Source organism: Indicator indicator, chromosome 3 (genome assembly GCF_027791375.1).
Source record: "Indicator indicator isolate 239-I01 chromosome 3, UM_Iind_1.1, whole genome shotgun sequence".
Taxonomy (NCBI): domain Eukaryota; kingdom Metazoa; phylum Chordata; class Aves; order Piciformes; family Indicatoridae; genus Indicator; species Indicator indicator.
Window position 1 is genome coordinate 26,230,643 of NC_072012.1, and position 12,880 is coordinate 26,243,522.

Below are 12,880 nucleotides of genomic sequence, written 5' to 3' on the forward strand. Positions count from 1 at the left end.
TTCACAGCAACGTTTCCGTGGTACTACATCAACAGAAATTGCGTGCCGACAGTTCCTTTATGGACCGCAGATAAGTACAGGGGAACGCTTTCATTAACACCTATCCTGGCGTGTCTAGGCAGAATACACCGTGGGGACTTCGAGCCGCACTGCGCAGGTGAGGGGACGGGAAAAGGTCCCCATACTTCTGGCCTCCCCGAGCAGGTTGCGGGCCGGTGTCTTTTCTCCTTCCTTCCCCTTCCCCTCCCGGCGGTTCACCCGATCTGTCTCTCCGCAGAATGCCGTAGGGAGACGCTGGGGGCTGGAGTTGGCTCTACTCTTGCAGAGCTATAGGGTTCGTCCTTCTCTGCCCTGCGGCCCCTTCTCGCCGCGGGGCCCGCTCCGACATTCCCCCCGCGACACAGCTTGATGCAGCCACAGAGGGGAGACTGCCCCCGCGGCTCCTCCCTCCCCACCGCCCATGGCTAACAGTGTCGCACCCGGGAGAGGCGAGCGAAGGAGTAGGGTGAAGTGCTGCCGCCGGGCAGGTGTGAGGCCGCGGGGCGATGTTTTCCCGGGGTGCGAGAGCGCCGCACCAGCCGGGGCGTGCAGGTGGTGCGGAGCCGGGGGAAGGACAGCTCCGTGCGCTCTTCACCTGTGGGCGTTACCGCCGTTCCTCTCTTTCTCCTCCTCCTCCTTCTTCTTTTTACTTGAAGGGCCCGCGGTGCTCTAGCGGCAGAGCTTAGGAGCGGAGATGGTGATGCGTGGATAGGAGGAGATCTGCTGCCACCGACCCTCCTTGTAAAGTGTCCCGCCCGCCGCGGATCAAGCTGCCCTTCGCGCCTCCGTCCCGTCGAGCCCGAAGGACTGTCCCGGAGCGGAGATCAGGCTGGACTCGCCGGGGGGAGGAGGCGGCGCCTCTCCGCCTGGCGGGCTGTGCTGTCCGTCTTCTCCGCCGAACTCGGCCGTTGGCAGGCATCGCCGCCCCCGCTCCTCCGCGGGTGCTGAGCTCGGGCGCGGATCGTCCTCGCCCTGCGGACTGCCTGGCGGAGTTCTCCTCCAGGGGCTGTCCGTAGTGGTTGCCGGCGTGCCCTCGGCCCTCCCTGTCCGATGTTCCGCTGTCATGCTGCCCTCCACTTGGAGGTGGCGGCAGCCTGAGCGGGGGTCGCTCTAGAGCTAGCACCGGCTCTGTCTGGGCCCCAGTCTGCGGAGGTCTACCTCCGGGGAAGGGGGAGGAAGCAGGGGAAAGACAACAAGCAACAAGCGGCACAACTTCTACGACTGAAACAGAAAAGGGAAAAAAAAAAAAAAAAAAAAAAAAAAAAAAGAAGTGGGCTCGTTCCTGGGACATCTTCAGAGCTCAGCACTACGCCAGGAATCCGAGTCCCAATAAAACGCATCACGCTACTGAGTATCACCCACAGTTAACAGGAGGAAACCTGGCCTGCAGCTACTGTGCCGAAGTCTTGCATGCTTTAGAGGTGTCTTGGCTTTCTGGCTTTGAAGATGATTCCTGAAACAGGACCATGTTGCTGCTGACAAACTGCGGGGTCATTGGAAGATGCCTTCCTTGAGGATTACACGTGGAGAAAGGCCATCAGTCAAGGGGAGAGCTGGCTGGTGAAACTGTCTGACTTCACCCTCCACCGGGGAAGTGGCTTCAATGGCTCCATCTCCCAGGAGAAGCAGTAGAAAAGATGCCAACGCCTTGCCAAGCATGTCCTCAACTTTCTGGGCTATCATGATTCTGGCCAGTCTCCTAATTGCTTATTGCAGTAAGTACATATTTGTCCTGGTGCTTTTTCTGGGTGTAAATCCACGCCCTTCCTATCCCAGGTAACACTTTTGGCAAAGGCCATGCTCTGAAGCTGGCAGGCATGGGTACTGTGCTTGCCATCATGGTGCGTCTTTCCCTGTTCCCCCGTGGCAAAACAGATAGACCAGCACTTTAATACTGCTGCTTCTCGAGAGGATGAGATGTCCTTAGGTTGTGTATGTGGCATTTCTAGTCCAAACAGAAACATTTGGATTTTAGGAACATAATTGTTTGTGGTAGCAACCATGATCACTGTTTATTATTAGATTTTACCGACTTTTGTGGAGACTTCTTCCTCTGTGGACACACTCTTCTACCCCCATGCACCTCCATAAACAGGAACTGTTTTGCTTATGTGCATTCCTTTAAGAAGCATACACTTGGTCAAGTGGTAGACGATAGATGTCTTAATATCACTGGCATCATATGTGTTTCTCTGAATGTGAAATGGCACTGGAACAAATCCTGATGCTTTCTTAGCATGTCCTCAGCATTTTAGTAAGCCCATGCCATCAGTTTTAAAGATGCATTGTGGGCTATTAGTAGAGTTTTGTATATTCTTTTCCAGGCCTGACAGATGGTCCATTAATCACACTGAGTTGCAGATAAGGTATCTCTAAGAATCAAGTGCCTGGACTATTAATACTTTAAAAGATTTTTTTTTTAATTCTCTCAGAGAAATTTTTAAGCAGTTATTAAATATAAATACAATTAATGCCTGTATTTTTGGGGAATGCAAGTTTAGTCCATAGTACCAAAGTGGGAATCTTTCAAAGAACAGAAAAAGCAATTTCTATACAACAATAAAAAAATATGTAATTTATCAGGAGTGACCTGTATAACTTTACCAAAATGCATCTACACTGTATTTCCTCAGCCTGAGCTGAATGTGGTCTGTAATTTACCCATAAGTGAGTATTCCTTTCACTAGCTAGTATCATAAAAGACTTTCACTGGGCTTGTCTTGTTGAGCTGTAATAGATGTAGTTATGATGAATAGGAAATGGATTCTGATTTTTCAGGAGCATGGCTGCTGTATTTCTTAACCCTCTGTTCCATTCCTTCCAGCTGTATTATATTCTCCATTTTTCTGCTGTGGTTTTATTCCTCAAACAAGATTGAATTGGCTTAGAGAACCTTTAATTTTTTTTTTTTTAATGTATTACAGGGACTCTTCATACTGACAACAGTGAAAGAGGCTTATTAAAAAAAATAGCTTATTTTGTAGTTAATTTTTGTAATTTAGCACCTTTTGCATTACACTCACTATAAAACGATCATATCAAATGGGTTGCGCTTAAATAATTTCATTATGTACATAATAACATATTTGGTGTACTAATATACAGGGTATATTAAACAACATGCTGAAATTTAAAATAATTTCTGTGCATACTGGGAAACTGTGACTCAGTAATAAGTGCAAATTACAGGATAAATAGTTGAAGTGTAAAGGGGATTTATCTGGATATTAGTTATAGAAAGTATTTTATGAAGTGTCCTGAAATGTCTGGAGGGTCCCAGGCTTGATATGAGGAGATGTGAGTTCTTCTGTGCAGATACCTCCTATTAGTGTAGCCTCAGAAATAGTTAACTCTAACTCTGACACCTCAAAACCCACTTGTACTCAATGGTGAGAGGTTTGACAATGTTCTGCTCCAAGAAGTGAAGTTGTCAATTTGAATTATTATATATAGTTATCTGTCATTTGCATTGCTTACCGATGCTAAATAGTGCAAATGTCAGATGATATGAAAGAATTTCTGGTGTGCTTAAATGACCAGTTTCTAATAATTCTATCAGCTAGTGTAGATGATATTCCTCAAATGTAATATGATCTTCATTCCATATAATGCTGAAAAGTAGCATGCAGCTTAAAATATACAGTGTCAAAACACTACCATTTCTGTAATGTTTCACTGATTTGACAGCTGCAACTTGAAATGTTAATGAAGCACCATGAACATTTTCTGTAGTGATAGTATTTGAAAAATTGCAAAAACTGGTTGCTCTGTGGGAAAGAGTGAAGCTGTTTAAAGATCGAGGAAAAACAAGGGAAGCTATTTCTAGTTAAAGTAGTACTGCAAATTTTCTGAATTTGTTAAAAAATCATCTAGAATTTATTCAGTTAGCCTTTTTTTTCAACTGATGCCATATTTCATGTATTACAGCCTTTCCATGTTTCTTAGGAAGAATTGCGCAAGTAAGGTGTTATGTGTTTTTTTTTCTACACACCTTGTATTCAGGTATATGGAAATATACCATCTGAAATCTCTGATATCAAGCAGACTTCTGTAAAAAAAAAATTGAGTTTGTTGTTGAAGTAGTTGCAGGAACCTTGTATCTGATTATCTCTCACTGTATCATTTCACTACATGTACATAAAATCCTGTAGTTCCTCAAAAAAATCAGCTGTTCAATTTTCCCTTTTTTTTATAGAGCTGTAAATAAAAGTTTTTGCTCTGCCTTGATTATTTCAATTTTTAATCTGTTAGTCTGTCTAACTTTATTCCTGAATCAGTTATATAAATGTTGCTTCCCCTAATTACTTTGTGAATCTTTGTTTCTGGAAATGTATTTGTTGTACAATAGTCATACCTATTGTGGGAGCAACCAATAAACACCATATTCTGAGTTCTGCTTGACAGATACACATCCAGAACACACTTTATAAATATGCTTTATTAATATGTACAGTCCATTAGACTTTCATTTTTATTTTAATTTCTGAAGCCCAATTCTATTCTTCTTGACATGGTAAAAAGATAAACCGACCATTTTTCCTTTCTTTAATGTTTAGATTATACTTAGGGGTAGTGGCTCCATCCTATGGTGAAAGAGAAACCTGCATCAAATCAATTAGGTTAGTTGCTATAGTGATAAATATAATGTAATATTCTCCAACTGAAGAAGAATGATCTGATTCTTAACAGGAGAAGGCAAAAGGGAAGCAGTAGAAGTAGGCCATTCATGGTCCTTGGTTTACTTAACAGAAGCATCAGTAAATGTAAAAACAGTCTTAGAAGACTGTCCTTGTAGATTGTGACCACCTTCAGAGGAAATTCAGAATTAGAGAAGTTGTGACATTTTTTTGATTCCAGATACGCTTTCTACATGCTTAATGGACAGTAGTAGACCAGAGAGAAGTAGTGAATTCTTGTAAGTTAGAATATTTATATTGTAAAGGTGCATTGAATTGAGTTTTTTTCCTCCATAATCTTGAGGATTTGCATTTTTCAATGTTAGAAAGTTTGGTCAAATTAAGGAAATTTTCTGTGGTATCACAGCTGCTTGCTATGTGAGGAAGCTAAAGAACGTGTTTGAATAATAACTCTTTAGTGCATTTCAGGTAGCTTTGCTGTAAATATGGTGGTGCTTTTAACATGTAAATGGTGACTTTTTAAATACCATATGATTCAGCTTTAGCAAAGTTGTGGACAACCAAAGCTGGTAAACTTTTAGCTTTCTGTATATTATACTTACATTCTTTATTTCTTTCTTATTTTTTTTAAAGCATAAAGAATAGAATATTAGACTTCTGTGGTGTTAGAGGTTTTGATGTTCAGTTAAGGTAATACTCCTAGGGGCAAGCAAATGGGTTTCTGAAAGAACCACCAAAACAATGGCACTTGGAAAGTTCACCTTCTTGTTACACCTTTTTCATGGAAGCGAGCAATACGAAGACCAGTATTTATGCCAACTAAGTGGTGATAATGCTAGGTAAAAAGAATCCAAAGCTCCAAAATACAAAATATTTCCTGTAACTCTGCAGCTCTGCATTGTTAGTTCAAGTTCTTTCATAGTAATAAGAAATGGAGGGAGTAAATGTTCTCCTAATTCATTATTTCTTTTGCTTGCATAATATAAAACAAGAACATTGTAATGATGAAATACTGGTAGGCTATATTAAATGACTGAGTGTGCAGTCTGCCATTTAAATTTGTGGAATTTTGGAGCTGAAAAATCAAGCCCTTAGCATAAATTTATAAAATGGTCTCAAAAATTCTTCATGGTACTGTGCAAAAAGCAGATTATTCACATGCAAAATATTATACTGACCTCAAATTAAACTGAGATCTGGTTGTTAAACATTGAATGGACACTGTTCATTTGAGAAATATCTTTTCAGCATCCTGTTCTGAAATGTTTTCTGCCTATAAGACACAGGCTGCCTTACTGTTTCCTTGTGCTATTTAAGACTGTTAGTAGGGATGGCAGTTATCTGTGGTTGCCACCTAGACACCTTTCCAACAGGAGCTACCATATCATCATGTATAGGTTACTTGAACAGCTGTTAGATTATAAATGGTCACTAGTGACTTATGCTGGATGCGAAGAATTTTCCTCTGAATGAAAGCCTGCAGCTCCTGTTACTTATCCTACACCATTCAGGTCACTTCCTCTGTTTTTGTTTTTGGTTTGTTTTGTTTTGTTTGCAAGTGAAATAGGCAGGCAACTGATCTGTAATTTTACTATGTTTTATGCAGGAATTACTGTTTATATTTTTCCTAAACTCTGTACACACAATAAATGTGGCATATACAGAGACTATTGTTATTAATACTTTTTTTTCAATCTGTTTTTTGTATAGAAATGAAGTAGAATGCCTTTTTTGACATAGAATTAGAAAAGTGAGATATTAAAATTGTATTTCTTGATATTCCATCTGCTCTTCCTTAAGAAGGTTCATTTTTTTGAATAAAAAACAGTGTGCATACCAAACTGACACTGAGATTGTCTCACTAGTTGTGTTATAGTCTGTCCAGATGATGTATGACATAGAACATGTTGGCACCAACATGAGAAATAACTTTTTACAGCTTTTAATGTTGAATTCATTCTTATAAGGCTAAGGAAGCCATTGCAAGTATAACCATTGCTACTGATGGATACAATGGGAAATGGGTAGGGAGGGGAACCGAAAAGAAATTGATATTTTCAATTAAATATGCAGCAGAGCAATATTCCATGTCTTTCAGCAGGGTTGATAGGATAGAGACCGAGTTTTCTTTGACTTGTCTTTTTTTTCCTTTTTTTTTTTTACCTCTGTTTATACAGTGTAATATGTGTTCCATAGCATAAACTACAAAAACAGTATTTGGAGCATGGCTGCTCTGCTAAATGTGTACACAGGGGCTAGGTCCTAATTTTCGGGGTTCCATTCATCTTTCACCCTTTGCTTAGTGACTACATTGAAGTAGTAGTAAGTCCTTCACTGATACTAGCCTTATGAGTGGGTATTTTCCTACTCATTCTCAAGTTCTAGCAGAGAAGAATAAGAAATCTTCCAGTTTTGAGTTGCAATTCAGTGCTTTCTTAGTGAGTGCTCTAACCATAATGTTATGTGAAAAAAGCCAACACATTGACAGCTTGCCCAGCAGCTGTTTATTTGAGGTACGCCTTCAATGTTGGCCATAACTCAAAAATGGGTACTGAACTGTGTATGGAAGTGTCAAATGCATAGATAAATTTAGATGGCATTGATAAACCTGTCTTCCTTTTCTGCATGTTCTTTGTTGTTAAATTCAAACCAGAATGTTTTCATACTTAGGCTCATATTTGACCAGGTGTGTTGTTCTGCTTTTGGACTGGGAATTTGTTTATTTTTTTGTTCCTCTTGTTCGAAGGAAAGTTAACATTTTTTACACAGATGACTGGCAAAATTGCTTTTTGTAGATGTTTTGGGCAGTCATCTCTTCATGAATATGCTTTTATGTTAGCCCTGCAAATAGGTAAATATTATGTGGTGAGAGAAAGGTCCTTAAGTCTTACAGGAATGAGAAACTTCTACATATGAGAAAGAAATTTAGATTTCTGAAGTCTATCAAAAGGTGAAAAGGAGTTCTTAATATGTTTGTGTTGGTCCTAGTTTATGGTGGTTTTTACTTTTGATCTTAGAACTCTTTTGTCAAAATCATAATTCTAAGATGATAATAAAAATGTGTTGTAAGAGATGATATACTGCTAGTATGAGATACTATTAACTTCAGATGCATGTGTCACTTTTGGTGCTCTCAGATGCTTTTAGCAGAATATTAAATTTTTCTATTGAACTGCATCAGTGCAAAGTTTAGTTTGGCTCAGCCAGATAATAGAAGCTCTTGCACATCTCATTAAATGGCTCAGTTATGAGCAGCAGTGTCAAAACGCTGTGAGCACGGTGACTTCTGGCACTTATGGCAGATCCAGGGGAGACACACAAAACTGACCAGGGGGCTGGAGCACCTCTTGTGAAGAAAGGTTGAGAGAGTTGAGATTGTTCATCCTATATAATTAGAAGGCCCCAGAGAGACCTTACTGCAGTCTTTCAACATATGAAGTGGACTTATAAGAAAGAGATATTTTCCAAGGCCTGTAGTGGCAGAACAAGGGACAATGAATTTAAACTGAGAGCAAATAGATTTAGATTAGATAGAAGCAAGACATTTGTCACTGAGGGTGGAATATGTTGCCCGGAGAGGTTGTGGATGCTCAGTCCCTGGAAGATGAGGTTGGATGAGGCCTTGAGCAACCTGATCTTGTGGAAGCTGTTCCTGCCTATGGCAATGAGAGTTGAACTAGGTAATATTTAAAGGTCCCTGCCAACCCAAACCAATCTCTGACTTTTGTTCTATTGCTTTAAATTAAACAAATATTATGAGAGGTTACCCAGAACAGGTAGCACTCTCCAGTGTTACTGAAAGAATTTACCAGTTCCACATTTTTTTGAACCAAAAGGGACTTAATATTTAACTATACATTGAATAGACACTTTTCTACTGTGCAACCTAAAATAAATGTGACTTTTTCTAGTATTTTGTGTAGTGAATGAATTCCAGAGTAGTTCTGTGTATAGACTTGAATCACAAAATATTTTCCTGAATTGAACTAATCAAATAATCTGAGTTAATTTACAATATAATTTTGAGAAATATCAGAGAAGTATTACAGAACTCTTTCAGTATATGAAAGCAGTGCTTTATTGAACATTCGTTTTAAGATGAGAGTATGTATGTGTTTGTGTATATACATATATATATATATATATATATATATATATATATATGCTCAGTAAAAAAACATATCAACCTTAAAATTATTTTCACTGAATGTTACTTAATGGTAGTTATTTCCCTGAAATTACCTGCCATAAGGCATTTGACCTATTTTGTCTTTGTATATCCTAGTACTTGGAATAATGACTCTTTTAAGATACAATTTTAAAGAAGTTTCACAGATGTGTTCATTTTAAGTCACCAGCTCCAGCTAGGAAAAAACCCAAACATTATGTTCTGGAACTCAGACCCTGAGGGGTTAAAAGGTGTGACTGACAAATAGTTTCATATGAACAGGACTGGTATTCCTTTACTTAAGGTTTCTGCAGTATAGTCATCTATATTTACTATAATTTCCTTTTGAAGTCAATGGAAACAGACATTTTTACGGTGCGGTTCATGTGACCTTTTGTAGATACATGATGTAGTTTGAGGTAAATTGTGCTGCAGAAGTGCTTGTCTTTGACTATAAAGTAGATTAGACAATTTGCTAAGCTTTTAACATATATGTTTTAATTTTAATCCAGTCCTTCATTACAGCATCTTTAAAATGTTGCTTATTTTATTTTCAAGGCCTGTACTTAATATTTAAATGTTTAATGCCAAGTAACAGGTTCAGTGTTTCTGTAGGGAATTAAAACAGTAGAAAAATAGGCTTGAAATACAGATTCATTAAGACTGTAGGTCAAGATATTGAACTACTGCAGCAAAGGATTTGTACAAATTGAGGGATTCAGCTGGCATAAATTACTGGTGTCTTCTGAAGACATCTTTTCAAACAGTGTATATCCTGAATATGTTTTTCTTTTCAATGTGTTTTATCTTGCTGTAAATTATCCATTTTCATTGCCAGTATTTTTGTACTCTGGACACTATAAATAGTCTTTCCCCAGAGAAGTTGGAAATGAAGTGAATTTTAGATGAGTTTACCAAAAGTTACCCAGTTTACCATCCTTTTTCTCATTTTTTAAGCCTCTTCCGTATGAAACAATACTAATGTTGTAGTGTGGTGGTCTGAAATTCCCCTCCCACATTAACAACTCCAGACTAGCTCAGTTGGGAAAGCAAATGAAGCTGTATTTACAGGCAAAACTACAGTCAACAATGAAATGCAATGAATATGTACAAATATACACTATTCACAACATTTACAAATATGTACAATTAACAGAAAAGACACAACAAAACCCCCCTGGCCCCAGAGGGGCCCTGCCTCTTTCCCCAGATCCCCCCTGGCAGAAGGAGGAAAGCCAAGAAGTAGAGAGGTTGTTATGCTTAGCTTGTCAAGGTCAGTGTGCTCGTGTGTGTTATCTCCCAAAGCCAGAAGAGAAACATGACTGCCCAGCAAAGAAACACCAGGCAGACTAACAGAGAGACTGCCTGTACTTTGTTTTCAGTACTGACTCTTAAACATTTTATCTCTCCAATGGAAGTGTTTGGCGTAATCATTATTTTGCTTTCTTACACCCAGTTGTGATTTGTTTACATTCTTTTACCTTTCTGCTCGAACTCTGTAAAAAGAAATTAAAGATATAGCCTTAAAACCATCACAACTAAACACATTTTCACCGTGCAACCTTTTACAGTGTGATTAAAACATTTGAATCGCTTTCATCTGCTACTGATTTGGGCGAGAAAATGTTTAAAAGTGAACAATGTGTACATATCTATATAAGAAGCTGCAGGGTTAAAGAAGACTATAAATGCTTGTCTTGAATATAAGGGCAGATACAAATTGCACTGAGCATTGAAGTGCAACCCCCCCAACTCCTCCTGCCCTTCCTTCTCTCTCACTTGTTAAAAAAACCCAAATAAAGTTATGTATGAAAAGAGTTTGTTACAATGTTTGGTTTGGTAGGATATTTGGCTTAATGACCTGAGGCGTTCCTCCATTTCTACATTCACAGATTTCATTGGGTTGGAAGGAACACTCAAAGGTCATCTTGTCCAACCATGCAGTGAGCTAGGATACCAGGCTGCCCAGGCCACACGAAGCCTGATCTCTAATGTCTCCAGGGACAGGGCCTCAACCACATCCCTGGGCAAGCTGCTCCAGTATTTTACCACTCTCATTGTACAGAACTTTATATCCAATCTAAATCTACCCTGTTCCACTTTAAAACCATTGTCCCATGTCCTATCGCTACAAGCCCTTCTATGCAGTCCTTCCCCAACCTTCCTGTAGGTCCCCTTCAGATAGTGAAATGTGACTATAAGGTGTATCCAAAGCCACCTTTTCTCCAGGCTGAACAGTCCCAGTTCTTTCACTGTGTCTTCACAGGAGAGGTGCTCCAGCCCTCTGATCTTGTGGCCATCCTCTGGACCCATTCCAGCAGGTTCATATGTCTCATGTTGGGGACCCCAGAGCTGGACACACTACTCCAGGGAGCTGGCCCAATCTGGTTGTGCTGGTGGTATGACTAGAGTTTTCTAGTTCTTTCCTGTCTGTAATGTGATTATTTTATAAGATAATCTTGTTTTGAATTCCTTACGGAAGAGACCTTGGAACAGCTTATGGTGTTTTATGGGTACATTTTTGAAGAGTTTGATGAAATGCTGCTGTGAACTCTCAGGAGATAAGTTGCATGAATAGCCACTTCCAATGACAAAAAGTGAATCTGAGATAGATACAATACTAAGGAATTAGTTTTAAAACAATTTATAATATGATTGCCTAATGTTTTCTCAGATAATTCATCTCTAAATAGAGAAAAGAGATGTTGTATAGAATCCTCAGTTTCCCAGAGTGAAAGTAACATTTTCTTCTTGATATTTTAATGTAAGCACAAAAGCAAAATAAAATGAATCATCTACCCATCTAATTTTTGGGGGTTATTTTCCTGAAACCCAAAGGGCATTTTTTCTTTATTAAAGACCAGATTTGTGGAACTTGAGAAACATTTCCTACATTAGCTTACTAGAGCACATTCCCAATGTATTTCACTACCTTTTCTTTCAGTGCCTGTAATAATAGATGTCCGTTTCCTTCCTGAGATCTTCTTTTAGAGTTTAGTGGTCCATGTTGGCATAGAGCCCAATATGAGTTTTCTGTATTGTTCAGCTTTGCTTTCTTATTTTTCGTATCTAAGGTCAGGTGAATTGAACCTACTGTTTGTCTTGCCACTTTCTGAAGTGCTTTTCTGTTAGTGAGTCTGACAAGTACAGCAATGTGAATCATGGTTTGCCAGTGACTTCTCAGACAAATTAAATTGATATATATGTAGAGACTTTTTCTCTCCACTGCTAGATCTGCAGGTGTTTGAGAACTGGCCTTGATTGCTCTTCCACATGCATCAGTTTGTCTGAGCCTGCTTCTGCCTCTGCTTAATACAAGAACTGCTGTAGGGGAGCAATTAAAGCTGCTACAGTCTGTCAAAATGTTAGTTTCTAACATTAGTAGTATTTTAGCTGAGAGGCAGGAAAATCAAGATCTTATAGAATGAGTATTGGCTAACTCATTTGGTTGCTGTGCAAACTTAACATGAATCTTGGCCCAGAGATTCATTCACTACTGCAGTGTTTAGCTCTATAAATACAGTAGTGCTAACCATAAAATTGTATTGTCTTTCACATTGAAAGTAGCTGTTATTGGGACTATGCTTAGGCAAAAAAGCATGTTGCTTGATGCATTTAAAAAGTTGGTATTATTGCAGAAAAATGGCCCTGTTTATTTCCTGAGAACAAGGAATTTTAAATGTGTCTAAACACAAGATGAGGAATGATTTATTGTCTGTAAACAGTTGAAAAGATTCTTTTGCAATCAATTACAGACAATGAAAGAGAATTCATGGTAGAAAGAGAAGACATTACATTTTTTTTTCCTGAACCTGGTTGATGACTACTGTTGAACTAACACATTGGAAATTTGCATGTCTGAGCCAGTGAAGTAACCTAAGAGCTTCTACATGTGAAATGCTATCAAAGTATCTACCCAACTCTTCACATTTCCTACTTCTGTTGAAATTAAGTGTACCACTTCTTTTGAAACCAGCTAGATTTCTTAAGGGAGTTTTGAGGAACCACTTAAAGTGTATTCCAGTTTTCTTTTTAA

The 12,880-nt window shown here is 39.1% G+C and overlaps 1 protein-coding gene across 1 annotated transcript in view; it reads left to right on the forward strand.

Annotated features, from left to right (window-relative positions):
• Positions 1 to 1,642: 1,642 nt before the first annotated feature.
• TAFA5 (TAFA chemokine like family member 5) overlaps positions 1,643 to 12,880 on the forward strand; it is a 342,009-nt gene continuing 330,771 nt past the window's right edge. Inside the window, exon 1 of the mRNA XM_054399858.1 lies at positions 1,643 to 1,754. Coding sequence (XP_054255833.1) covers positions 1,643 to 1,754 — 112 coding nt within the window. The remainder of the gene's footprint in view (positions 1,755 to 12,880) is intronic.